General features: G+C 44.9%; 1 protein-coding gene across 2 annotated transcripts in view; it reads right to left on the bottom strand.

Annotated features, from left to right (window-relative positions):
* C8B (complement C8 beta chain) overlaps nucleotides 1–24,826 on the bottom strand; it is a 42,950-nt gene extending 18,124 nt beyond the window's left edge. Inside the window, exons 1-7 of one of the 2 annotated variants that reach the window (XM_006048265.4) lie at nucleotides 24,668–24,826; nucleotides 17,499–17,655; nucleotides 14,442–14,583; nucleotides 12,328–12,469; nucleotides 9,051–9,183; nucleotides 5,852–6,049; nucleotides 792–1,032 (exon numbers count right to left, since the gene is read on the bottom strand). In XM_006048265.4, coding sequence (XP_006048327.3) covers nucleotides 792–1,032; nucleotides 5,852–6,049; nucleotides 9,051–9,183; nucleotides 12,328–12,469; nucleotides 14,442–14,583; nucleotides 17,499–17,655; nucleotides 24,668–24,759 — 1,105 coding nt within the window. In that variant the 5' untranslated portion in view covers nucleotides 24,760–24,826. The remainder of the gene's footprint in view (nucleotides 1–791; nucleotides 1,033–5,851; nucleotides 6,050–9,050; nucleotides 9,184–12,327; nucleotides 12,470–14,441; nucleotides 14,584–17,498; nucleotides 17,656–24,667) is intronic. The other variant, XM_025288635.3, reaches the window with a different exon arrangement.
* Nucleotides 24,827–27,968: the final 3,142 nt, after the last annotated feature.

The following is a 27,968-nucleotide window of genomic DNA, read 5'->3' as shown; positions in this document are numbered from 1 at the left end:
CTTATATGCCTTCTGTCCTCTTGCAAGTTCACTGGACCTATTACTGAAATCCGGCTCTGCCACTGTAACCTGGGTGACCTGGGGCAGGTCCCTTAACCTGACAAATGCCATATTGCCGGAAAGAGTACAGAATTGAGAGGAAGAAATCATATCTTAGACTTGACATTGATTACAACTAGAAAGATCTGTAATATCTGTATGGAGAATGGATTGTGGAAGGAAAATGGGAGTTGAATATTAGTTTGGAAGCTCTGATAATCTAAGGCATTTCTGCTCAAAGTGTGGTTTAGGAACCAGCAGCACTGGTATCACCTCAAAGCTGACTGAAAGGTGGAATCATTCTGTGATGCAGATGACTACAGAAGAAACATGTGAAAGTTCTCTTTGGGGCCATGTTAAGTTTTTGATGGTCAGCAGACATTCAAATGGAGATCTCAAAGAGGCATTTTTACATGAGCTCTTCGGTTCACAGAAGAGATCCAGGATAGACATATACACCTGCATGTATAAAGCATTTAGAGCCAGGAGATTAGATGTTATTGTCTAGAGGGAGTTATGTAGAAAACAGGACTGCCCAGAGACAGGGTTGGCAGAGGAGGACCACCATCAACACATCAACAAAGGATGAGGAATCTGCAAATGAAACTGTGAAAGGACAACCAGGGAGGGAGAAGGATAACTGGGAGCATAACTTATAACCCCTCCCCCACCAAGGAATAGAAGCCTCTCTCCCTGTTAACTCATAGTTCCACGCGCCCCATCAGTAAAGACATGGTCCTCGGGCGGTGTACCTCCTCTCTCCATTGCCTCTTTGTTCATGATGAGTGTGTATTCATAAGTGCCCCCAAGCACAGCCTCTGTGATGTAGTGGGTTCCAAAATCACGGAAGAGATCTCTGTACTCCCCATAGCTGTATTCCAAGGGCAGCTGCTTGACTCGCTGAAGGAATTCGTGATGCAGCATGAGGTTTCTGGTTTTCAGCTTGTAATGCGCTACTTCAAGGTCAGAGCGTGCGTGCAGGAATTTGCTTTTCTAAATGAAACACCAACAAGGGAAAAGCAGACCTTTAAAGTTAGGAATCTGGAACGAGAAGATGAACTTTGCAAATATCATTCAATGTTCTGGCCAGGGGTCATCACTCATGATTCCTTGAGGAGACCTGAGGGAAGACGGCCCCTTTGACAAGCCTTCATTTTTTCAGAAATATTCTGATGTCCTTTTCGGCTTGGAAGAGCTTGCTCTTTGCTCACTTCCTGACAGTGGCAAATAAGCAAGGAGAAGGAAGGGAAGCCGCTGCAGACAGGGCAGGCCGCGGCAGGTGCCTGTGCTGCATTCCAAGGGGAGACGGGGTGTGCTGACCGCCAAAGGCAACGTCTTGGTTGATGCTTCTTTTGTTAAAGAGAGGAAGTGTTACTCAGTGGTGCCTGACTCACTGAAACTCCATGGACTGTATATAGCCCGCCAGGCTCCTCTGTCCATGGAATTCTCCAGGCACAGTACTGGAGTGGGTAGCCATTCCGTTCTCCAGGGGAGAAGGGAAACTTCTTGACCCAGGGATTGAACCCAAGTCTCCTGCATTGCAGGCAGATTCTTTACCATCTGAGCCACCAGGAAAGCCTCTTTTAAAGAGAAAAAATGTTTATTCAGGGAGCTATACACTGCACAGGCAGAGTGTGGGCCATCTTGGAAGGCAAGAGAAGCCATGGGAAAAACACACTCCACAAAGGATGGGATATCTCAGAAGGTGAGAGGGGGCAGTTGATGCTGTTTAAACTCTGAAGAAAATGCACTCGAGAAAGAGTAAAAGCGATGCTTTAGGAAGGCTGGACACTGCAGTGCATGGCAAGGGTCAGCACACCACAGCCTGCACACAGGATCCGGCATCTGGTTTTGCGATCCTGTTTCACTGCAGTGCAGCCCTGCCCACATATCTGTTCATTGTTCATCAGTGCTGTCAGCCTATGATGGCAGAGCTCTGTGGTTGCTACAGAGATGCTGCAGCCTTGCAAAGCCTGAAATATTTACTCTCTGGCCCTTTAGAGAACAAGTTTGGTGACCCCTGGTGTGTGGAAGAGACTGAAAGATGGCAATGCTAGATAAAGGGCAAACATCCAGGGATGCTAATATAACCCGAGACGAGGCATTCCTACACTACGGTGAAGGCTGAGGAAAAGGTGAATGAGTAGGAAATGCACATTCCTCCTGCATCTTAAAACTCTTAGCCAGCTTGACCTGTCAGCTCTGTAAGTCATGCCACCTCTGCTCCCTGCCCTGCTCCCCCACCCTAGTCCTGCCACAGCCATCCATGACTCCTTCTTCCTCATCTTTCCAACTTTGCAGCTGCTAGATGCTCTGTTCATGGTCTTTCTAAATATTCTAGGTTTCCTCTTCTGCTTGGGTTATGACAAAAGCTTTCCCACTGATCTCCCTTCTCCCTCTAGCTGCCCTCAGTGCTCCAATGAGAGTTGATGTCCTAAAACTATTGATACCATTAAATGCCACTCTGTGCTTAAAACAAAACCCAGTTGGCCTCTCCATTGCCCAAGAATAAAATCAACTCCATTACTCTGAAGGTAAGAATGTCACGATCTGTCCCCCAATAGCCTCCTGGCTTCAACATTTACAACCATGAAATCCACACTCCACCATACTGTACTTTTCTCTAATACCTACATGATACCTCAATATCCATCTAACATCTTACTTTCCCCCACATCTGTCATTCTCTCTCATAATATAATTTTGCACATGTTCCTTCTGCCAGACATGCTCTTCCCTCTCTTTTCTGCCTGGCACACACCTCATATTTAAAATTTCTGCTTAGCTGGGCTTTCTATGTGGTGGCACCCTTGAATTTCCCTGACTCTCCACCTCCCAGGACTGCATTGCACGTTGCTTATCTTTCCTTTATAGAATAAACCATGCAGGATTGGGCTTTCCCAGTGGCTCAATGGTAAAGAATTGACCAGCAACACAGGAGCCACAGGAGACATGGTTTCAATCCCTGGGTCGGGAAGATCCCCTGAAGGAGGGCATGGCAACCCACTCCAGTATTCTTGCCTGGAGAATATCATGAACAGAGGAGCCTGGTGGGCTACAGTCCATGGAGCTGCAGAGTCAGACACAACTGAAGCGACTTAGCGCACACACACACACATGCTGTATTACAACTGATGTCAAAATCAGGACCGTTATCTGCATACATGTTTGCTGCTCCTACTAGACTGTGAACTTGAAGGCAAGAATTGTGCTGTACTTGTCTCTAGGTTCCAAGTATCTAGATTAGTACCTAGCATGAGGTAACATTATGTAACTGGCTGTTTAAATCAGGGAGCTGTGAGGGAAGGGGAGAGAGACGGAGAGACAAAAGGAGACAAGGATGGTACCCCTCTCTTTCCCTCTAACAAGACAAGTTCCTTTATAATCAGTCCTGTCCTTCATCATTATATTTTAGTCTTGAGCACTTACCAAGTACCATCCTGAACCTAAAGATGAAAGAAACAGCCTCTGTGCCCGAGCAGCTCACAGCCGAGAAGGTGAAGAAAAACAACCAGAGACGATTACAGTCTAATTCATGTTTATGGCTCATTTTCTGCTGGTTGGTAATTTGGCAGCAGAACTTAAGCCCCTCACCATTCCTGTTTTCTCACATAAATCACTGTGGACTTTTAATTTCCTCCATGTTCCTCTCAGGTTAGTTTTCTACATCACGCCCATGCGGCCAACTCTCAGTGACCAGGGAATAAATACACCTGGTCCTTTCTGGAATCCAAGGTTTTCCAAGCCCTCATGTCACCTTACTTCCCATTCCAACTGCTCTGCTTCCACTAAGTCACGGGCTTTGACCTTCACCTTATAGGCAATAGGGAACAGGTGATATGACCAGGTTAGTATCAGAAAAGCATTTTTCTGGCAGCACATACATTTGAAGGGGCAAATTGAAAGACAGGAGGCTCATTAGGAGGGCTGGAGCCAGAGGTGAAAGGGCCTAGGCTAGAGAAGATGTAATTAGAGTTTGATTAAGAAATATTGGATAGCCATAACTTAGTCGGTAAAGAATTCGCCTGCAATGCAGAAGACCCGGGTTTGGTTCCTGGGTCCGAATGATCCCCTGGAGAAGGAAACAGCAACCCACTCTAGTATTCTTGCTTGGGAAATCTCATGGACAGAGGAGTCTGGTGGGCTACAGTCCATGGGGTTACAAGAGTGTCTGACATGACTTAGCGACTAAACCACCACCACCGAGATATGGAAACAACCTAATGTCCATCAACAGATAAATGGACAGAGAAGACGTGGCACATATACAATGGAATGCTGCTCAGCCAGAAAGGGAACAAAATAATGCCATTTGCAACAACATGGCTGAACCTAGAGACTATCATACTAAGTGAAGTAAGTCAAACAGAGAAAGGCAAGTACCATATAATATCACTTATATGTGAAATTTAATATATATATATGTATTAGGACTGAACCTAGGACTGAACCACTTTTTTGTAGAGCAGAAATTAACACAACATTGTAAATCAACTAGACTTCAATAAAAAAATGAAGAAATATTCATGAGTGAAAGATCTGGTGGCCAACACAGTGGGCTTCCCAGGTGGCGCTAGTGGTAAAGAACATGCCTGTCAATGCAGGAGACATAGAGACATGGGTTCAGTCCCTGGATCAGAAAGATCCCCTGGTGGAAGGTATGGCAACCCACTCCAGTATTCTTGCCTGGAGAAGCCCATGGACAGAGGAGGCTGGCAGGCTACAGTCCATAGGATCTCAAAGAGGCAGACACCACTGAAGTGACAGCACAAGCCACATGTGGGAATAAAGAGAAAAGAGAACCAAATAGGACTCAGATATTCTTAGCCTCGAAAGGCAGAAGGAAAAGAATGCTATTTAACATAGAGAGCTTGGGAAGAGGAACTTGCTTTGGAGTGTCCACAAGGCATCTGGGTAATGATACCCAGAAGAGAGGGTGGTGCAGGTCTGAGCTTCCCAGAAAGGGCAGAAGTGGTGGCAAAGGCTCATGCTTGCCCTGGCAGAGGAGCAGGGTGAGTAGAAAAGGACACTTGGGGTGGGTGGCTATAGAGGAAGAAGAAAAGATGACCAAAAATTAAACAGAGAACAAGTGGGGCTGTTAGAAACCAGGAAGAAAACTAACTGATAAGGAGCAGAAAGCAACCATGAGAAACAGGAATGTGGCTCCATCCACAGCTCCAAGAAGCTGGAGATGAGGTCTTGGATAACATTCTGGAAAGGAATTTCAGCTGAAGGTTTAGAATAGAAGTCAAGTTGCTGGGAGTCGAAAAGTCTCCAGAAATAATTTAGTTTTGGCAAAACTATGCTCCTTAGTTTAATAAAAACCAAGTGAAAAGCTTATTAGTAAATAAGAGTACCAAAAAAATAAGAAAAGAAAAGGAGAGTACACAGAGAGCTATATTCGCTATCCTATGATAAACCATAATGGAAAAGAATGTATATATATGTATATCTGAATCACTTGGCTGCAACAGAAAGCACACTGTGCATCAGCTATACTTCAATAAAAATATTAAAGCTAAAAAAATAACACAACACTGTAAATCAACTATACTCCAATAAAACTAAAACAATTTAAAAATAAACAACGCCATACTAAAAACTAGAGTAAATAATTATAGAAGGCCACCACTGGCTGGTCTTTCTGAAAAGTAAAGTTAATGTAAGACCAAGGTATTTTTTGTGAAAAGTTTTTCAATGTAACAAATATAATTGGCTGTCAGGACTAATAGTAACACAATATACAGACATCCGTGGATATGAAAATTCAAATGAATACATAGGAATGGAAAAGCAAGCAAAGGGTACCTACCGTATGAGAGAATCGTTTGATCCTGCTAATAAAATGTTGGCCAATATTACTCATGCTGCTGTAGCCAAGTTCAAATATTCCAGGAATTTTGAAACCCAAGCTGAAACTAGACTTGCTAATTGCTGTCCCTGTGATGTTATGTTCGAAATCTGAGTACGATTCATATTCTGTCAACGTAAAGTCATATTTGCCTCGGGTCTGAAGGAAGAAAAAAACAAATGTTCCATATGTCATTTGACTCACATCAGTTCAATTCAAATCAACAGACACACACTGTACTCTTACTATGTTGCAGGTATTAAACTAAGTACATTGGATGCAAAAATCTCAGAGGCACCCATACCTCCACCCCCAGGGCTCTTGATCCAGCAGGAGAAACAGATGAGCCCAACACGGTGAGCAGACACTCAGAGGTGGGTGCTTGATTTGGGTTTCAATCGGCAGAAATGCAGGAGAACATTCTAGGCTGTGGACTTGGGTTCAGGCAGAAACGTGAAGGTAGGAGAGGGCAGGGTGGGCCCAGAAACTGCAGGGGGTTGAAAATGCAAGTGTGGTTGTACCAGAAGATACAAGAGAGAGGAGAAGACAGGGTCCATGAGAGAGTGAGAGAGTGGGCTGGCATCCAGATTCTGGGGCTTTGGGATGACTTGCCAAAAAGCCAACAGAGGCAGTGGCTGGGCACCAGGAAACTCATGACAGGACAGAACAGCGGTTGGGTTGGAAGGGGTGGATTTGGGGTCAGAGAGGCAAACCTGTGCAGATGAGGAGCTCAGTGGCAGCTCATGAGGGGCTGGTGAAAGGTCTTGGGATGGGGTATGGGGGTGGCAGATGCAGGGACAGAACAGCAAAAAGCCTTTGTGAACTTGGAGGAGCTGTTAGCTCAAAAATTGGTGCTCATGGTGCTGTGCACAGGGAAATATCTAGGGCGCTGCCTCGGTGGCCTCCAAGTGACCAGCCCCAAATTGTCTCCATCCCCATCCCATTGGCTTCTGGAGGCTTGTAGTCCCCCATAACACCTCAGCTTCTGAGGAAGAAAAGCAGACGTGATTCCAAACATGGTCTGGAGACCCCTGAGGTGGAGTGCACCATTTTCTCACTGGGTAACCCTGGACATAGGGCTTCACCTCTCTGTGCCTCAGTTTCTTTCTGTATAAAATGGAAACGGTAACAGTTCCTGCCAGCGGGCATGTTCTGAGGTTGAGTCTATGTGGGTAAAACACTGCACAGTGCCTGCCACGTGCTCCAAACACAGCTACAGAGAGAGGAGACTCCAAGCTACATAGCCGGCCTGGGTTACCAGGAGAGAAACGTCCGCTCTGAGATTCTCCTTTGAAAGTGAAGGCCATGTATGGCAAAACCACTACAATACGGTAATTAACCTTCAATTAAAATAAATAAATTTATATTAAAAAAAATAGAGATACCAAAAAAAAAAAAAAAGTGGAGGTCGGAGGGATGGTGCTGGTCAACATGGGGGAGGGTATATTTATCCCAAGACTCATTTTGTAATTTTTAGCCAATAACTGTATGGGGGTGTGGAGGGGACCAGGAAGGAAGAGAAAGGAGAGGTAGCAGCTTAACATTCAGGACTATACCACTTTATTTTATCTTATTTTTAAATTTTTGTTTATTTATGTATTTATTTGGCTGCACCAGGTCTTAGTTGCAGCTTATGGGGTCTAGTTCCCTGACCAGGGATTGAACCCAGGCCTCCTACATTGGAAATGCAAGAGTCTTAGCCATTGGACCACCAGGGAAATCCTAGGACTGCACAATTTTAGACATGAAAACTACCAACCTGGTCATCCAGTCCAGTCCTCTCATTTTACAGATGAGGAAACAGGTCAAGAACAGAGCAAGAATTTAGCCTAAAGTACAACGGGGTCCTGGGGTACACCCAGATCTTCCCCCTCTGCCTTATGTGTGCATTATGCAGTGACAAAGTCTACTCTGAACCCTACTCCCTGTGAGATTGCTTTTAAGTCTGTGTTAATAACACAGGCTTACCTTGGTAGAACATTTTATAACTTACAGAAATGCTTAGAACAATGCCTGGTTCTAATAGGCAAGGATTTGATAATAACAGAAGTTGATTCCTGTTGTCTGGCTATCTCTGGTTACTAGGATTCTAGCATGACTGTTGTGATGTCTCTAGTATCACCAGGCATCTGGGACATCTACATCTTTGCCACTCAATTCACTACATTCATTCAAATCATTGACTAACCAGTGATTCCAGTCACGAGGTTAAGTTGCTTGGGTCACTTGCTACCCCACTGATATAATTCTTCGGGGCTTCCCTGGTGGCTCAGATGGTAAAGGATCCACCTGCAATGCAGGAGACCCAGGTTCAATGCCTGGGTCAGAAATTCCCCTGAAGAAGGGAATGGCAACCCACTCCAGTATTGTTGCCTGGAGAATTCCATGGACAGAGGAGCCTGGCAGGCTACAGTTCATGGGGTCGCAAAAGAGTGGGACACAACTGAGCGACTAACACACACACACACACACACACACACACAGTGTCTGGATGAACTCTGGAAGTCTAGCTAGCAAGTCCCAGCTGTGATACCCATGTTTATATATGAAAGTCTATGAAATTTTTCAAAGGCAAAATAAAGGACCTACAGTGTCTGCATTTGCTTTTGATCCAAATGTGAAACTGAAGCTACCAGTTATAAATAAGAAGGCAAAAAGAGCCTTTTTTCATTTAAAAAAAAAAAAAAAAAAACACTTCCTGAGACTCACAATTAAACCAGGTATTGTGTGTGTGCTAAGCATTTGCACTCACTTATCCCCTCTGTGCAGGTAGAACCTTTAAAATCCCAATTTAAAGATAGGAAAATGGAGGCTCAGAGTATATAAGATGATATAGCTGGTAAGTTGCAAAGACATCTATGAGAATCTAAATCCTAAGCTGTGCTTGTCTCTTTATGGCAGTTTTTGTTATTGTTGTTGGTATAATTATGCTACTACATATCTGCACTGCCTCTACTATACAGCGTAGGTTGGCCTCACAGCTGTGTCTGGAGGAAGCAACCACCCATTTTACATATGAAGAACTGAAGCTCAGAGAGAAAAGGCGAAGCATCTGAGCTGGCCCAGCAGGGGGCTGCTGACAGGGTCTGGACCCAAGCTTCTGGCTCCTCTGCCAGTGTCCCTGCCATGGCCCTGTAGTGGCTTCCTGGCTGGCACATACCTGTGGAATGAAGTTTTCCACGTTGTATGGCTTCCGAAACCTCGTGTTGAGTATGTAATGGGGGGAGCACACACCGGCGTAATACCTGTGATCTAGAACTGGGCCCTCCAAGTTGTTTGTGAACAAATTAATCCTGCAGGGAAGAAGAGGCAGAAAAGGGGGTGAGGTGAGGATATAATCCCAACTGGTGGACCTACTAAAGGACACCCAAATTCCTGGGCACAGCACACATGGCCCTCAGTATCTGTTGAGGCTTTATCCCCTGCCACTCCCAGCCACAACCACAAAGCCAGTCCCCTACTACATGGAGATGTTCTCTCTCCAGTCTGTTCTGCTCCTTCTCTTCTTGGTAAGGGCTGTTCCCTATGCCTAAATACCCTTCCAGCCACTCATCGCTTGCTTAGTTGCTCAGTTGTGTCCGACTCTTTGTGACCCCATGGACTGTAGACCACCAGGCTCCTCTGACCACAGGATTTATTGGGCAAGAATACTGGAGTGGGTTGCCATGCCCTCCTTCAGGAGATCTTCCTGACCCAGGGATCGAACCTGATTCTCCCTGCATTGGCAGGAGGATTCTTTACTGCTGAGCCACCAGGGAAGCCATACTCACTCCTTTATCTCTTACTTATCTTTCTAGACTAAGTTCTTTTGTTGTACTAAGCTGCAAGGAGATCCAACCAGTCCATCCTAAAGGAGATCAGTCCTGGGTGTTCATTGGAAGGACTGATGCTGAAGCTGAAACTCAGCATCAGTTTTGGCCACCTCATGTGAAGAGTTGACTCATTGGAAAAGACCCTGATGCTTGGAGGGGTTGGGGGTAGGAGGAGAAGGGGACGACAGGATGAGATGGCTGGATGGCATCACCGACTCGATGGACATGAGTTTGAGTGAACTCCGGGAGTTGGTGATGGACAGGGAGTCCTGGCATGCTGTGATTCACGGGGTCGCAAAGAGTTGGACATGACTGAGCGACTGAACTGAACTGAACTTAACTGTACTAAGCAGCATTAGAGGCCCTTATTAGATCCCATGCTTGCCCCATTCATGCATTTATTGTTCTGCACCTACTGTAGTTACCTTACAAGAATGGTCTACATGGGAGGTGATGAGCCTATGAGCTGGCATTCACAAGTTATGTAACCTCAGGCATACCAGTTAGCCTCTGTACCTAGGTCTCCTTATCTATAAAATGAGAACAAAGAAAACCCTATCTCTTGGAGTGCCTGTGAGGATTACATGTATCCATATTTACTAAGTGCTTAGAACATGGCTTGGTCTGCGATAAAGACTTATTATTATTTACCTGTCATCTCCCCAAGCGGAGAAGGCAATGGCACCCCACTCCAGTACTCTTGCCTGGAAAATCCCATGGACGGAGGAGCCTAGTGGGCAGCAGTCCATGGGGTCGCTAGGAGTCAGACACGACTGAGCGACTTCACTTTCACTTTTCACTTTCATGCATTGGAGAAGGAAATGGCACCCCACTCCAGTACTCTTGCCTGGAAAATTACATGGACAGAGGAGCCTGGTGGGCTGCCGTCTCTGGGGTCACACAGAGTCGGACACGACTGAAGCGACTTAGCAGCAGCAGCAGCATCTCCCCAAGATTCTGTGCTCCTTAGAGATGGTGGTTTTCCTTTTAATTTCTGTATGCCTCCCATCACAAGACACTAAATTAATTCCAATTTACTGCGTTTCTAACTGGAAACAGGCACAGTCATGGATGGCTCAGGACATCACCTTATGTAGTGTCCCCAAAGCCCTGGGTAGTAGATGTCATGATGTCCATTTAGAAAGGATGAAAATCTCATCTCTACCTCAACATTATTATTTCTCACCACCTCCTAAGGCAAGCCTCCATTTCCTGACCTGCTTTGACTATGACTGACAGCTCTGTTTCTTTTGTTAAAAGGAGTTCTGTCTCCTTTCAGCTTCTGCCTATTGGTCTGCTCTGCTCCTACCAGAATCATTTCAGGCTGTCTTTCCTGTGATAGGGTTTCATGTAGCATAACAATGTATATTCATTTATTTTCTTTAATACCATAATAATCAATTACACATGTTGGTTCAAGGAATCCATAGGTATTATGACTATACTCATTTAACAGATGAAGAAAGTAAGACACAGAGAGGGCAACTGACCTGCCCAGCAGCTGGTGGGGCCAGGACTCAAAGTCTGAGCATCTAAGTCTAGTCAAGAGCAGAGTCTGCTTTCTTCCCACCACATATTTTGCCTCTCATGTGTTAGCTTATTACCACGGCATTAGCTTATTTATCCCTCACAGACCTGAAAAGAAGGGTATGACTGACTTCTGTCTACAAATGACAAAACTAAAGCACGAAAGCCATCCTTCTGCCCCTCTTGCAGGGTCCAGCTGGCTTCTGCTGCTGGCTCTGTATGTCCACTGTCACCCTCTTTGACCTGTGACCCCCCAGGAGCTCTAACTTCCCAGACCTCAGTTTCCTCATCAAGGAGATGGGGCTTATCATCACTAGTGTCTAAGGCGGTCCTGGGAGGAGGTCTTCCCCACATGAGGAGGCTGTGTCTCTAACAGCAACCTTTCAGGATGGAGACCTGATGTTTGCTTAAGAAGGAGGAGAATGCCATCCAGAGCCTCTCTGCTTCCCACACTGCGTCACATACGCTGATTTGTGAGGAGAGGCCCTGACTTTTCCCCTAGAGGCTGAGAGGCTGCACAGCGCAGCAGGAAAGGAGGCTGAGTGCCAGGCCAGTCAGCCCCTTTTGATCCCTCACCTCCCCGGAGGATTTAACCAACTGAGAGCCCCCAAACTAACTGCACACAGGCTGCCGGCAGAGCCATGCTGGAAATGCACTCCTGCACTGGCCAGTCACTTAGTGGCCTCTGCTCTGAGCCAGCCTGTCTGCTGAGGCCTTGGGACAGAGAAACAGATAAAGCTTCCTGGCAGTTGTCAATAGCATTCAAAGGTAATGCTTAGAAAGTACCTGACATGGTCACAGAGCAGGCATCAAATAACCCTTCCCCCAGCCCTCGTGTGAAGCCACCGTGGCCCCCCGACAGCTCTCTCCTCAGTGCTCCCTCCCTGCAGTCACATCTGGTCCATCTGGCCATGGCACGTGCTCCCAGAGCCCCCAGGTCTGTCGTCAGGAAGCAGCTGCGAGCATCTGCTAACACACCAGCCTTTTCCAGAAGGGAACAGAGGAGCCACTCTGTCTATCGCTCCCTCCCTCTCTCTTCTCCAGATCACATTTACTTGTATGTTCTTCCCGCTCCACAACAGAAAGAAGGTAACTTACCCACTGGCCAGGCTGCCAATGGCCCAGTATTGCTCCATTTCCTGCTGACATTTTTTATAAATCTTTCTACAGTTCGCCTCATCTGACTGGTCTCCACAGTCATTGTCCCCATTGCAAAGAAGTCTTCGGTTTATGCACCTCCCTGGGAAGGAGAAATGGGGTTACCCACAGGTCGAGGCCAGGAAGGGGCGGGGGTGGGGGTGGTTCACATGACTTGAGACCCACCGTGACCCAGATTCTTGGCTGCAACTTTAATGCTCTGTTTGCATTAGTCCTCATGTACTGGGGGTGAGTGGTCATGGAATTCACTGTTATTCCCCACCAGAAGCCAGTGTTGTGTTTCTGAACGCTCTTGAGGGCAGGTTTGCTAGGCAGACCGGAAGGAAGGCTGGGCTCCTCTGCTTGGGACTGGAGAGAGGAGGTGGGTTCGGAGGGCCCTGCAACAGTACGTGCTGTGGCACCTTCCGCGTATTTCCCGACTCCCTGTCTCAATGTACTCAATCTGCAAAGTAGAGACGCCATCATACCTACCGCCAAAGGTCGCTGGGGATTCAAACAAAAAATGCAACAGTACCGACTCGTGGTAAGAGCTGGGTATGTGTTATTACTATTATTAGTGCTTTGATGGTCTAAATGCACACTGCTGGTAAGAACTGGCAGGAGGATTGGAACCTATAGCTTTCTTATCACAAACTCACCCCATTAAACGGCACTGCCTTCAACATCAGAGCCACTCAGACTAGTAGATATTAAAAATATTTAGACTGTATATTTAAAGTTATTTGAGGCTCCTCCACTTCCTTGAAACTCTTTTCCCTATTGACTTGACTTCCTTTCTTATTTGCATATCTTTTGGGAGTAAAGCCCATAAAACAGGTGGCCATTTTTACTTAAGCATGTCTGTTCATTTTAAACCAATGTTCTTTGGGTATTAAAGGCAGAAGAGTAACAATCTGGTCTTCAAATGTTTGTTACAAGGCATTTAAACTAAAGCTGGCCTGAATAACCATTATTGGCTTTGGTCAGAATCATGGAACACCAGTCATAATGAGTCCATGGATACATGTAAACATCTTTCAGATTTATTGGATGGAGCTCTGCGTTTGCAATAATGCCTAGAAATTGCTCTAAGAATCCCTAGTTCTTTCTGAAAAGATACTAAAGCACAGTTCACAAAGTTGTGGCAAATGTAGAGAGTTGTAACTTGCATCTAGGTAATCTGGGTCAAAATACTCTCATTTTTGCTGGAGCCTTCGAGAAAGAGAGTCAGGTTTGCCTGAATTAGTTAAAGGAATTAATTGAAAAGAAAGTGTTTACTGAGTTCTGCAGCTCATGATAATTTATTTGTGTGCTCCTTCCTTCCTTCCCTCCCTCTGTCTGCCCATCCATCAGTCCTTTGTTTTTTTCTTCCTTCTTTGAATCAAAAATGTTTCAAAGACTATCTCATGCATTAAGGGTTATGCTAAACTTGGTGATACAGAAATGCAGGGACTATCTCACCAAAGTTTTCAGAGATAAATGATGCTACCACCCTTTTGAACTGTTGCAGAGAGTGTGGCTACATTGTATTTAGCCCCAAACCTCTGAGAAAGCCAGCAGGGCTCAAGGTCTGCAAGGACCTCTTATACCCACTGTGTACTTGATGCTTATAGCAAACTTATAAGGTGTTAACATCACTTCTGACTTTCTGTGTAGACAACCAACATGAAGAAAGGTTCAAATGACTTCTAAATTACAAAGTCAAAATAAAATTTGATTTAGGATTTCTGATTCCAGCACACAGAATTTTGGTGTCCTTAATGTCAGTGAATGTAATTTGAATTTCCAAATTCCTAATTATATCTCCTCCACTTACCTTCTAAGTGATTGTGGGTGAGTAACTTCTCCAAGTCTCAATTTCTCAATTAGTAAAATGGAGGTAATATTAACACCTACATGGTAGGGTTGTTTTTATGAAATAACATATGTAAAAAGAGGTCAAGGAGGACAAGGAGGCCTCCTGGCCTGACACATGACTTTGATCTTGAGCACTAGGCAATAGCCAGTGCTCCCATCATCACATGCCATCACCTTACTTGATATCCATCCCCTCCCACTCCTGTGTCCCTTTATACCTGTCTGTGCACACACAAAGCCTTCACATCGCACTTGACTTCTGCATGGTCTATTGGAAACACAGTCTTCAACTTCTTTGTCGGAGAAGTTGCATTGTTCCCCATGGAACTGAGAGGGCCGGATCAAGTAGGCATGTCTGTACTATAGCAGAGAGGAGCAAGGTGAGACAAAGCCAGAGCCTCAGGGACATGGGGAGCGAAGGGCACACTTAAAGATCTATATTGCCACTGGCTGTTTGCCTATTTCAAATAGCCTGGGAACTCTCTGAGGGCAGGGACTTTATCTTCAGTCTCTGTACCACAGTGATCAATACAGGTTTGTTGAATGTGGGGAAAGCATGGACTTTCAAGTCAAAGGTAGTAAGTGAATTGATGGGGCCAGTTCAGTCTTTCAGCTTGATTAATCCAATGGGTTGATTCAAGTATTCTCATTTACTAAGTAGCTTAAAATGCAGAAGTATCCACTTTGGAGCCACTGACTCTGTTACTTTCTAGTTATGTGATACTGGGTAAGTTACTTAAGCACTGTGATCTCAACTTACTAATCTGTAAAATGGGGATAATTATGTACAGCTATGTAGTTTCAATTATATATGAAATCTCATTATGTTGTCTGGTACAGAGTAGACATTCAATTTCTTCTGCTTACTTTTCTTTTGAATTATTAATAATTTTAGCAGTAAATATTTCTCTGTCTCTACTTTCCTGTTTGTTTATTTCAGAAATATTGACTGGATTTCCAAAATATTGATTCAGCTACACAATGCTGGAAAAACGTGGGTGCTTTTTATGCTTTGTTTGTATTTGATCATAACCATGTCCTGTGGACTGTCCTCAAGGAGGTCACAGCTGCTGGTGGTGGTCATGATGGTAAGCACAAGGCAGTGAACACACAGTGGGAGGGGAGCCGTGACAGGGCCAGGACAGAGTGCTCCGTAAACAGAGGGGAGTCCTCAGTGCAGACTTAGGAGACGGGGAAGCGACATCAGAGCTGAGCCCCAAAGGGTGAGGAGACACGTCAGGCAAACATGGAATGCTGGCATGAGGAGGGGAGAGAAGGGCAATCCAGATGGAGGGAATTGCTGTGCCAAACCTGAGAGGCTAGAGAGTATGTGCCTTATTCCAGGAAACAAGAAATCCACCCTGGCTGGAGAGAAGAGTTAACGAGGGAGAGTGAGAAGAGACGGAGGGACATGGAGCCAGGAACAGCTAAGGCAGGCTGTCCTGGGCCCTAATAAGGTTGGATTTAGTACTTCTTCGTGGTAAAATGAGAAGCCACTGCAGGGGAAGGAAATTATCAGATTTGGGTGACTTCCAAATGCTAGCTGCAGTCAAGATTTTGGTGCTACCAAAGGCAGGAGACCTGTTAGCTGTCCCTCTGAAGACTGACACGTTAACCAGCCACAGTTATTATGCGCATGGCATCCGGAAATCTAGAAAAGAAATATAGACAACCATCCACCTCTGCTCCTTTGCATTTCTAGAGCATCTTTCTTCCTAGGAGGCAGAGGCTGGCAGGACAGGGATAAGGTCTGCAAAGAAGATACTAGAAGACTAGCACCAGGCACCAGAGACAAAATGGGTTTGAGGACTGTGGAGATGATAAAGGAAAGACATCTCTCAATCCCTGTTGAAAGAAATGATGAACTCCCAGCCACTGACCCTGCAGACATGATGTCCAACTGAGGGAACATGCATAGCAAAGTCTGAGTGTAGAGCTCTGACTGGATGAGTGGATGGATGGCTGGCTCACAATGGGTCTTCCTGGTTTATGGTGCAGATGAAGCAATTATCCAAATAATTGGATCAATGTTAATCATGTCAGCAATAAAGCCTACTTTGGGAACTGAATGTATCTGCTTGGCTCTCCCATTGATCCAATTAAGTGGGTAATTGTCCTGGGCCTATTCCACAGCCTCTTTAGGGTCTTAGCTCATGGCTGCTTTCGTTTCCCGAGGAGCTGGGGAAAGTGAGAACCGTTCTCTATTCTGTGATAAATGTGCTGTTCTTAGGCCTGGATCCTGCATCAGCCTTCCTGTGACAAGAAAGCTCAAAGAACAAATACTACAGAGACGGTGTGTTTTGATTGGTTGAACTGGCTAGACAAGAAGCCGATGGCCCAAGTTCAAGATCTGTCTTTACTACTAAGTGAACCCAAGAATTCACTCACCTGCTCTGGGTCTCTGTTGATCTATCTGCCTAACAGAAAGGGTAACAATTATCCTTCCTTACAGAGATTTCAGGAAATGTAAGGAGATCAAACACATATTTATAGAGCACCTCAAACATGTTAAACATTGGCATATACACCAAAGACACAGAATTGAAGAAGTTTTTAAGCACTTGCAGTTTAATGGAAAGGCAAATAAAAGAAAAGTAAATGATGAGTGCTAGGACACAGCAGGAATAAGGAGCTGTTGCAGTTCATAAAGGAGTGTCTGGCTAAGAGCAAGGGGTGCTAAGAACTCAAGGAAGGCTTCTCAAAATAGGTGGCCCCTAGCAAAGTTTCAAATCATGAGTAGGTGTTAGTCAGTGAAGGAAGTGGGAAGGACATTTCAGCCTGAGAACAGAGTATGAAATGGTCAGAAAAATACATGTGTTCTGTGTGCTGGTGAGGGGGATGTTCTGTGAAGATGTGGGCCAGGTCTATCTAAGGTGTGGGGACCGTGAAGACCATGAGTCTGGACTTGATCCTAAGGGCCATGCATAGGCTTTGGATGTTCAAGCAGGGGACAGACCAGCCAGACTTTCATTTCCAACAGCTCCCCTGGCTGCCCCATGAAAGATGGATTGAAAGAATAAGGCTGGAGGCAGGAAGTCTAATTAGGAAGCTGCTAATGGGAGAAAGGATAGATATGCTTCAAAACAAACCTGAAGGATCAAAGGCAGGATCTGATTGCTCCTTGGAAGCTCAGAGGAATAAAATTCATTTATTAAATCAGCCAACATTTATCAAACTCCTACTATGATCAGCTACTGTCAGCACTGCATTAACTGATCTTGCTGAGGGACAGGGCTCCTGGAAGCTTAGAGGTCTCCCAAGGTCTGGGTACCTACCCTTTTCTTCTGACAGGGATCACACGTGGTCCAGGAGGACCAGCTGGACAGCTCGCAATCAATAGGCAACGGCGTGACATCCACACTCCGCGTCTGTCTAGTCTTGGCAAGGCTCTCATTGACTGCGTTTGACCCAAGAGAGGGTGGCCTTTCACCTCTAAAGGTCATCACAGAGAAGAGAGTGAAGTATCAGAAGGTAATTAAGTCTACATTCCACTGCCTATCCATCCATTCATTAAATATATATTTGCTCATTTATGCAAAGCTGGCTTCCCTGGTGGCTCAGTGGTAAAGAATCTGCCTGCCATGTGGGAGATCTGGGTTCAATCTCTGCGTTGGGATGATCCCCTGGAGAAAGGCATGGCAACCCACTCCAGTATTCTTGCCTGGAGAATTCCATGGACAGAGGAGCTTGGCGGGGTACATACAGTCCGTGGGGTCTCAGAGAGTCACACATGACTGAGGGACTAAGGACAGAACATTAGTTTATCAGTCAAGTACCAGTTAACTCATTCAGCAATATTTATGGAACCCTCAGTTATTGCCTCAGATTATGGCTAGCTACAGTCAAAAGAGTATTGAACTCTGAACAGAAGATCATCCATCAGCAGCTGGGTGATCTTGGTCTGGTTTTTCAGCCCCTGTGCGCTTCACTTTTCTCACCTATATAATGAGAAAACATACCTCATAAGGCTATTTGAAGGATTAAATAAGAAAGTTTATGTGAAAGCACTTTATAAGGTCTCAAGTGCTTGAGATATACAGGGATTACAACCACAGCTAGATGTATGACCTCAAGCAGTACCCTCCCCATCTTAGGGCCTCTGTTTTATCCCCTGGAAAATGAGAAGTTTGGACTAGGTGGTTTTTAAGTCACCCTCTCATATTATGAGTCTATGAAACTTTTTCTGATAACAAATCATATTCAGGATACTGTGCTCAAGAGAACACAGAAATATAAGACACAGCTTCTTCTCTGGAACTCACAGTTTGTCTTAGGATAAGAGAAGACAAACATGTCTCCTTCCTTAGCTCTTCCGGACTTTACCAAGGAGGCAGGGTTTTTAAGCATGCAGGATGGATGGTCTGAGTTGAGCATTAGGACTTCATCATGGCTGCAGTGTGGAGGCCAGATGGAAGTAGGGAAAGCCCAGAGGCAGGAAAAGCAGGTAGGAGGCTCAAGCAATGGCACCAATGAGTGGTGTGAGCCTGAACCACTCTGGCATCCAGGGGATAGAGAATGGGGGAGACAGACATATGAGATGTTTTTCAGGGGGAATGGACAGAGTGATGGGTAACCAGATGGGGTGTGGTTTAGAGAGAGAAAGGGGCTGAGGATGATGCTGGTTTCTAGTTTGGGTGTGTGGGGAAACCAGGAGCAAAGGAATTTGTTGTGGAAGATGGAGTTGGGGCATACTGAGTTCCAGATGCCTGTGGAGGCACTCAATAAATGGTTCCTATGTAGATCTGGAACTCAGGAGAGAGATTTGCACTAGAGATACAGATCTGATCACGAAAAGCTATGGGAGAGGATAAAAATATTCCTGAGAGACATCAGCCAAGAATAAGCCCTGGAGAGACTAGTGTCTGCCAGGCTAGAGTGAAGATAGTACAGAGAGGGGAGTGGGGGATGGGAGAGGTAGGTGGTGCTACGCGTGCAGAGCAGTCAAACAACATGAAACCTGAAATCTGTCCAGAAAATAAGGTAACACTTTTTGTTGAGTCCCTGGCACTCATGGGACATTGAGTAAAACAGGGAAAGAAAGGTCATGTTCTTTCATCTGTTTATGCCTCCAGTTTCCCCATGTGTAATACGATGGGTATATTATAATTTCTGTTTTTCTTCCATCTGAAAAAATGTATAGCAGTGTAAAATTCTTTGTAATTTGTGTTTCTTTTCAAGGCAAAAAGGGAGAAAAGAAAGAGAATTAAGATTTATTGAGCATCCAGGACTTGTCAGGTCCTGTATGAGATGTTTCATCCTTGCCATCTTATCTAATCCTGACAGCAATGCCAGAAGGCAGCAACCTCCTAGACAGATGAGGGAAATGGTCAAGAGCCACGTGGGGGTCCGAGCTGAGCTCTGCTCGCCTCTAGTCTCTGTGCTGCGTTCATTTCCGTAGGCTACCCAGAAAGAACCGGGCCAGCATTCCCTCTACCAGTCCCCTCCATCTCCAGGCAAGGCCTCCCTCATCTCCTTATCCAAGACTCAGTCCTTAGGCAGAGCATCACATAATCTCCACTAGCACATCACTCCAGTCAAGGTCATTAACAATACATTCTCACTTGGCAAAAGTCCTAAAAAGAGGATAATATTAACTACAGTGAAATCCATCTCCATGACCACCCCAGAGACCAGCAAAAATCAATTGCCTCATAAAGTTGAATGTTTAATGAAAGGTCAAAGACTACTGGAAACCACAGGTGGGTTCTTTAAAATGGTTACTTGAGGCAGGACTTGCACAGCAGTTGGGGGTGGGGGGGTGGTTAGAACGGTGCTCTTATCTACTAATCTGCCCAGGTTTGACAAAACAATACTGTCTGTGATTTGCCTTCACTTTAAGTACGCATTTGACAGCGCTGCAGGAAGACAGCTCTTCCTGTTTCCACTAAGAAACCATTACATTGTGTTTTTAGCAACTATCCATCCATTTTGGCCCACAGCGGAGACAGAGCAGATAAGTAATGTGTACACATGCTATTAAGAGCAAAACTAATACAATTATGTAAAGTTTAAAAATAAAATAAAATTAAAAAAATAATAATAAATTAAAAAAAAAAAAAGAGTCACAATTACTTTCTTCTCTGAGATTTGAAAGCCTGTTAATGGGCAAGATGATCATTTACAGAAGGAACTTGGTAAAAAGTAGTTATAACCACCAGATCTCTCATTTTTGCACCCAATTTTCATTACAGAGGTGGCAATATAATGAGGTAATCAGCTGAATGAATAGTCTGTAAATTACACTGGATAAGATGTGTGTGGTTTATTAGTACTACAAAATGCAAATCTGAAAGCAAGTGTGTGCATGCTAAGTCGATTTAGTTGTGTCCCACTCTTTGCTACCCTATGGACTGTAGCCCAACAGGCTCCTCTGCCCATGGGATTCTCCAGGCAAGAATACTGGAGTGGGTTGCCATGCCCTCCTCCAGGGGATCTTCCCGACCCAGGGATCAAACCCTCATCTCTTAAGTCTCCTGCATTGGCAGGTGGGTTCTTTACCACTGGCACCACTTGGAAGCCATCTGCAAGCAAGGCTAGCATTCAATTGCATCTTTAATTCCTGGGACTAACATGGACCCAACAGAACACAGGGGCAGTAAGGACCTCTGTGTATGGCTATTGTAACACATGCCTTCACACTATGAATTTAAAGAGATGAATCAGATGGGTGTTCTGACCAACTGACTTGACTCTGTCATTCAAAATTCTCTTTATGCTTTAATGTTGAAAAATTAAACATGCCCAGAGAACTACAGAAAACAAATAATAAATATTCAGGTACTCACAACCCAGGATTGGCAATTGCTAACATTTTGGTATACTTCCTTCAAGTCTTTTTTTTTTTTAAATAAAAAATAACCTTATAAATTTGACAGGTGTGGTTGACACCAGCTCCAGATCCATTTTCCTCTCATATTCTTCAGAGGATACTACAGTCATCAATTTGGTATATATCCTTCCAGTCTTTCAAATGTTTACATATACACATATAGGCACAAGATATAGCATTGCTTTTGTGAGCTGCACTCATACGAGGCATAGTATTCTATAACCTGCTTTTGTCAATCAGCATGGTGTTGCCGGGGACTGCCCTGGTGGCCCGGTGGCTAAGGCCCTGTGCTCCCAATGCAGGGGCCCGGGTTCAATCCCCAATTAGGGAACTAGATCCCATATACCATCCCATGACAAAAAGCTTCTACATGCCACAGTGAAGACTGAAGATCCCATATGCCACAGCTCAGACCCAGTGCAGCCAAACAAAGAAATTTTTAAAATAAATATGAAAAAAGCACTGCATTTCTGGCCCATTTATGTTGACTCATAAAGATATCTTGTTCCTTCCTTTTATCTAAATGTTCCATCATAAGACAGGCATTTAACGTTTTCTTTTTGAAGGACACCTACAGTTTTTCATTGGCAATTGCAAACAATGCAACAGCAAACACCCTTCTACGAGGTGTTGGAATGTATCCCCCACATAAAGTCTGACAAGAATGAACCTGCCTTTCCTTGAGGTGTGTGGAATGCTGAGGACATATTTCACTCAGTTCTTGTCTCCTAGTCTTTCTAGCAGGAGTCTCAGATCAAAATAAAGATGGATCCACCATGCACGGCAGGATTAGGTCAGCAGTAAATTGCGAGCCATCAGTTTATATAGATGGGGTATGTCAATATATTTTGGCTTTCTGTAGAAATGCCCTGACACAACAACTTTCTTGTCACACACAATTTGTTAGGCAGCTGCATCTCCTTTGCAAATAAAATCCTTCTTCTTTGCTGGAAGGGGCAGCTTCTGGGTGGCAGATTTTCCATTTCTCTTCTCTGTGTCATTTGCTGTTGTAGACATGGAATTTAAAGCCACATCTCAAGGCAACACATGTGTGGTCCAGAGATAGAGAAATGGCCTTGGAGTCCAGCAAGTCAGATCCACAATGCAGGTGGAGAAAGGATAATGTATTAGCAAGAGGCAGAAAAATACAGGGGCTCTGGAACCAGAAAAAAAAATGGATTTGGATCCATATTTTGTTACGTATTAAGTGAGGAATCCTAAAATAGTTACACTCTCTCTCCAAACCTTAGTTTCCTTCTCTGTAAACTGTAAATGATAGCACTTACCTCAAATAGCTGTGAGGATCAGACCTAATACATCTAAATGCCTTACACAGAGCAGCAATAAATAAACACAGGTCTGTCTTATGAAGATGGAATGAGAATTTCATCTGACTTGATTAGAAGAGTAACTAAAAGTGGTAGCCTTTCTTAGCTAATATGAAGGTCTCAGCATTTTCTGTTGCAGAACTGAAGGCTATTCTTCCATTTCATCTAAGGGATTCAAACATATGCCATGTTCAAGACTGCTCCATGGGAATCACAGATCGAGGCCAATGCACTAAATCTGGATTCAACTAAGGGCTTGAGACTCATGAGATGGGAATGAATCTCTTCTCCTTTCTGAGGACCCACTTGCTCCTCTGCATAGTGTGAATAGGGACAACAGCCATCTCATGACATCACTGGAGGGTTCAGCAAGGTTTCCCAGCCTGTCAGCTTCACTCATCTTACCCCTTCATGTCCTACATCCAAGTGAACTTCCTAATATGGAAGTCTGACTGTGTCAATTCTTCCATGGCTCCCCACTACTGAGGATAAAGTTCAAGGTCCTTAGCCAGAGTACTGGTGCCCCCTCTAAGCTCTTTCCAGGATCTGACTCCTGCCGACTCTGCCTCGGTCCTGTCTTTGGCAACTCCTCACTTTAGCATGCTCCCTGGGTAGCTCAAATGATAAAGAGTCTGCCTGCAATACTGGAGACCTGAGTTCAATCCCTGGGTTGGGAAGATACCCTGGAGAAGGGCATGGCAACCCACTCCAGTATTCTGGCCTGGAGAATCCCATGGACAGAGGAGCCTGGCGGGCTACAGTCCATGAAGTCACAAAGAATCAGACACGACTGAGCGACTAACACTATTACTACACCTTGGCCTGGACATGCAGCTGCAGGAACAAGCCAGGCTCTTTCATCTCCATGCCCTTGTCCAGGCTGCTGCTTCTTCCTGGAATGCTCTTCACCCTCTCCCATTTGGCAAACACCTACTCCTACAGAAATATTCAGCTGAACCCTCGACTCTTCTAGAAGCCTCTCCACACTGTCTTCGGTAAAGCCAATCACCCCTTCACCCTCTCCCATTTGGCAAACACCTACTCCTACAGAAATATTCAGCTCAACCGTCCTCTCTTCTAGAAGCCTCTCCACACTGTCTTCGGTAAAGCCAATCACTGCTTCTCTGGTTTTCCACTTGCTCCTGTACTCTCTCTCGCAACAGTACACCTAGATGTGCTCCCATGTTGATTTTCTCCACGAGAACATGACCGCTTTGTGTCCTATTCATCTCAGCATCCTGAGAGCCTGTGAGAGGTCCCACACAGGGGTCCACATGTGGGTAGGGTTGCTATAACCCCTTTAAACCCTCCATTCCAGACACATTTCCTTGGATCCTGATAGACACATAGTACACACAAGGAAGGCTTGGCTACTTCATTCTTCTCAGGACCAAGTTGAGGTTCTTTGTATCGTAATAGCTAACAGTCATTGAGTGCCCAATATGGGCAGTGAAAACTCACCACCCTGGTCTCGGGTGGTACCCAGCAGGGGCTGAGTGCTCAGCAGAGTTGACACCAGGGGCCGTTCAATGGGCACCAGCTGCTCCTCCCATGAGAGGCTGTGCATGCAGAGCCTTTATGTGATGAGTGAGAGAAATGACATTAACAGTCCTTCCTCCGATGGGACGGCTCACAAGGAGCCTGGGACACAAGACAGCTTCAGCTTCTCACTGTAAGGGCAGCAGCTTCTCCTGCACCAGGACGATCCCCCAGCTGATACATCACTGAGGCTTCCCTCACTGGATCCCACCTTGAACTTTCACTCAGATTAAGTTTGAGCTTTCAACTCGGATAGTTTCTTTAGCCTGTTTTGCACCCAATTAAAAATAATCCTAAAAGACTGAATATCTGGAGTTTGTATGTGGGGGGCGGGGGGAGGGTGGTTTGAGAGCAAAAATTTAGCCTGATGAACAGGTAGAGTAGGTCACTCTTGCATTAAAATCATTGCTATAAGTTGGCTTTTCTTCCTCCATACATAACAGACCTTTTACTTAAGGAAGTATGCTGAGGCTTTGTTCAGAATACAGAGCAAGGATCCTATTCTTCTTAGCGTGATAAAATACCTTTAAACGCATCTGTTTCCTACGAGAACTTTTGTTGAAGTCGGTGGCTGGGTTCCACAATAATTTGAAGAGTTGTTGATATAGTGTAATCAGATGCATGTAAATTGCTTCAGGAGATGTTCCTTATTCAATAGGCATGTGACAAGGAGAGAGGGTCAGCATGATATGGCTTTATATTCCCCATCATATTATTGATTAGGAAGTCATTTGGAACTATCACCTACCTGGAGCTGGGCACACTGAAAGATCCCAGGGCAGCACAGAGAAGAAACAGCTCTGCCGGTATCCTGCAAGCCCATGTCTTGGAGGTCTTCATTTTCCCTCTGCGACAGGAAGTCTGACTGCAGCTCCCGGTTCCATGAAGAGTCTACCTAGGGAGTTCTGTCGTCAGCTTCTGTTTCCGGAGAGTAAACAGCTGGGCAAAGTAAACAGAAAGCCACCAGTGACCAGAAACACCTAGACTTTGCACAGACAGAAGACTTATCTGGGACTCCAGACACCAACGAGAATGGTGGAAAGCTTAGATTTTATTCATGTGTAATGGATTCTGGTGGAGAAGGCAATGGCACCCCACTCCAGTACTCTTGCCTGGAAAATCCCATGGACGGAGGAGCCTGGTAGCCTGCAGACCATGGGGTTGCTAGGAGTCGGACACGACTGAGCGACTTCACTTTCACTTTTCACTTTCATGCACTGGAGAAGGAAATGGCAACCCACTCCAGTGTTCTTGCCTGGAGAGTCCCAGGGATGGGCGAGCCTGGTGGGCTGCCGTCTATGGGGTCACACAGAGTCAGACACGACTGAAGTGACTTAGCAGTAGCAGCAGTAACAGATTAAACATTTGTCTCCAGCATTTACTGATAACCCTGAGAGCCACAGTGATAGCAGCACATGAAAAAGTTCAATAAACACCTTTTACTTATCACCTGCACCCTTCACCTATCACCTCTCCCATGTTAAAGGTAAGAAGACGCGATGGTTTAGCACAGCAAAAGCAGGTGCCACTCATGTAGGGTAATTCAGACTTGTTTTATTTGAGCCTGGAAAAGTGCTTCCCCTTTGAATTTTCATTATTCTGAAAGGGACTCTGTGCCCTGTCATTTTTACGTAGCTTCACCATTAAACAGGATGAAGACAAAATGTGATTCTCAGGGTCTCCTGTTTTCATTTTTGGCCATTTCACGAGGCATGCAGGATCTTAGTTGCCCAACCAGGGACCATACCCATGCCCCTCGCATTGGAAGAATGGAGTCTCATCCACTGGACCACTAGGAATGTGCTCTAAGGGTCTCCTGAAATGGCATAATCCAAGCAAACGTTCACTTTGATACCTGTAGAAATGATTCCTAAAAACGATTGCCTGTGGCCACATGTGAGGTGTGTCTTTACATTTTCAGGTCCATTGTAGCCAAAGCATTAGCCCTGACTGCCAACCTGGAGGTGGTACCCACCCTGCCTGTGGCAAGGAGCACAGAAGTGTGATGTGAAAGAGGCATAGTGCAAACTCAAAGGTCATATACAAATGGCCCCGGCTCTCAAATGTACCCCTACCACTGACCTCTCAGAATCAACAAGTTAAAGTCCAAACTTCACTGACCAGGCATTTACAAAACCAATCTTCAGACCATAGAGAGTTGAAGGAACGGGGCCGACAACCATCCTATCTCTGTTGATTAGGCGGGTGTAGGTGAGGGTCCTAAGAGGGAACAGACAGTGGGCAACTTGAGGGTGGTCTGGTAGAAAGAACACAGACTAGATTTGACTTCCTTGAACAAGCTACCTAATTTCTTTGAGACTATTTTTTTCCATCTGGAAAATGGGGATCATGATTCATTAATACTTAGCTCATAAGGTTGTTTTGAGGCTTAACTATATAAAACATTAAACCCTTGACTTATTTCCTGACACGGGTTGGAAGCACCAGCCTGCCCCCTGTCCTGCCCTGTCTGCTGCAACAGCTAGGCTGGGGTTTGGGAGTGCAAACAAGGAAGAGTGGCAAGGGGATGGATGGAAAGCCGCAGAGGGCAAAGGCCCTTCACAGTAATTGTGCCCAGAACACAGAACACAAGCTCTGCTCTCAGACCATCCCGTGTGCATTCCACTTGTCATTATCCCAAGCTCAAGGCACCATCTCATCGCTGTCCCAAAGGATGCAGTGACCTGAACTTTGACACAATTGATTGTGGTAGTTAATCATTTGTAAACAAGCAGAAAATTGCATTTCAAGAAAGATCCATGTCCTTTCTCGTTTCAGCTTGCCTTTAAGAGGAGCTACATCTTTACACGATGGGGTTCTTGTCCAACCTCCTAAACTTGAAGGACTCATGGAGAAAGCCACACATTTTAGAGAGAACAGTTACATGAATGAGTCAGGTGCTCACTCACCTCTAGATTTTTTATACATGCTGTTCCTTCTTCTCAGAATATGTGCCATGTAGCTAAATATAAGTCATTCCTTATGTTTCATATTAACATCACTTTCTCAAGAAAGTCTTCCCAATGGACTTTTCTGGGCTTGATTCCAGGCACCAATGGGTCTCCTGGAATTCCAACCTCATAGCGCCCCCTGGTGGCTTTAGGTGCTACTCGGCCTCAGGCTGTGGTGATAATACAGGTATTTTTCATGGACAGTTAGCAGTTTAACAGTTTTCCCCATATATCATCTTGTTTGATCTTGACAAAAAAAAAAAAACACGAAGTGTCATCTTATATGCCTCTGAGATAACGTTCCTCAATTGATTCTATAGTTGCTAAGAGATAAATCTATGGCTAGATTCAAGTTGTTGTTGTTTTTTTCCTTATTCCTAACCCCTTCTTTTTATAATTCCTACGCTTTACAAACGTCCTCTTAGGAATTTACAGGACTGATGAATGTCTAGTACAATGATCACACCTCCCTCTCCATTCTCTGGCCATAGCTCTCTTCTTTGGCCATGAAAGGGGTTTTTAAAACAATCATGGGCCTTCAGGCTTTTAAATGATATGTAGCAATTCATAGCTCCAGGTCTATGGACCTACTGACAGTGTTGTTTTTCCCCACTTTGATAATTAATTTTCTAGCCTCCAGTTCCATAATCAATGCTACATGTTTTAGGTTTTTGTTACAGCAACATTCCACTCCTGGTACCCACTTTTTTGTAGTAGTTAGCTTTTGCTGTATAACAAATACTCCCCAAACTTGCTAGCTTAAAAGAATGGCCATTTATAAACTCAAAATTCTTTGGGTCATCAAGTAATTCTGGGCTAAATAAGCTGGGTGGTTCTGCTAGTCTTGCCTGTGTTCACTCATGCAACCTCAGCCAGTTAAGAGGGTTGGCAGGGGGCTGGTTGCTACAGAATGGCCTTACTTATCAGCCTGAGGATCCATCCTTCCAGTCTATACATCGTGGTTGTTGGCCAATGTGATGGGATAACTGAGCAGCATATCTCCAAAAAAGACTAATTAACCAAGGCTTTTTCCCAATGGTCTTCATGGTTCCAAAGAGCAGCAGGAAAGCATAGGCTCCAATGCACAAGTGCTTTTAA

Source organism: Bubalus bubalis, chromosome 6 (genome assembly GCF_019923935.1).
Source record: "Bubalus bubalis isolate 160015118507 breed Murrah chromosome 6, NDDB_SH_1, whole genome shotgun sequence".
NCBI classification, from domain to species: domain Eukaryota; kingdom Metazoa; phylum Chordata; class Mammalia; order Artiodactyla; family Bovidae; genus Bubalus; species Bubalus bubalis.
Note: the sequence above shows the minus strand (reverse complement) of the source record. Positions and strands in the feature narration are given on the sequence as shown.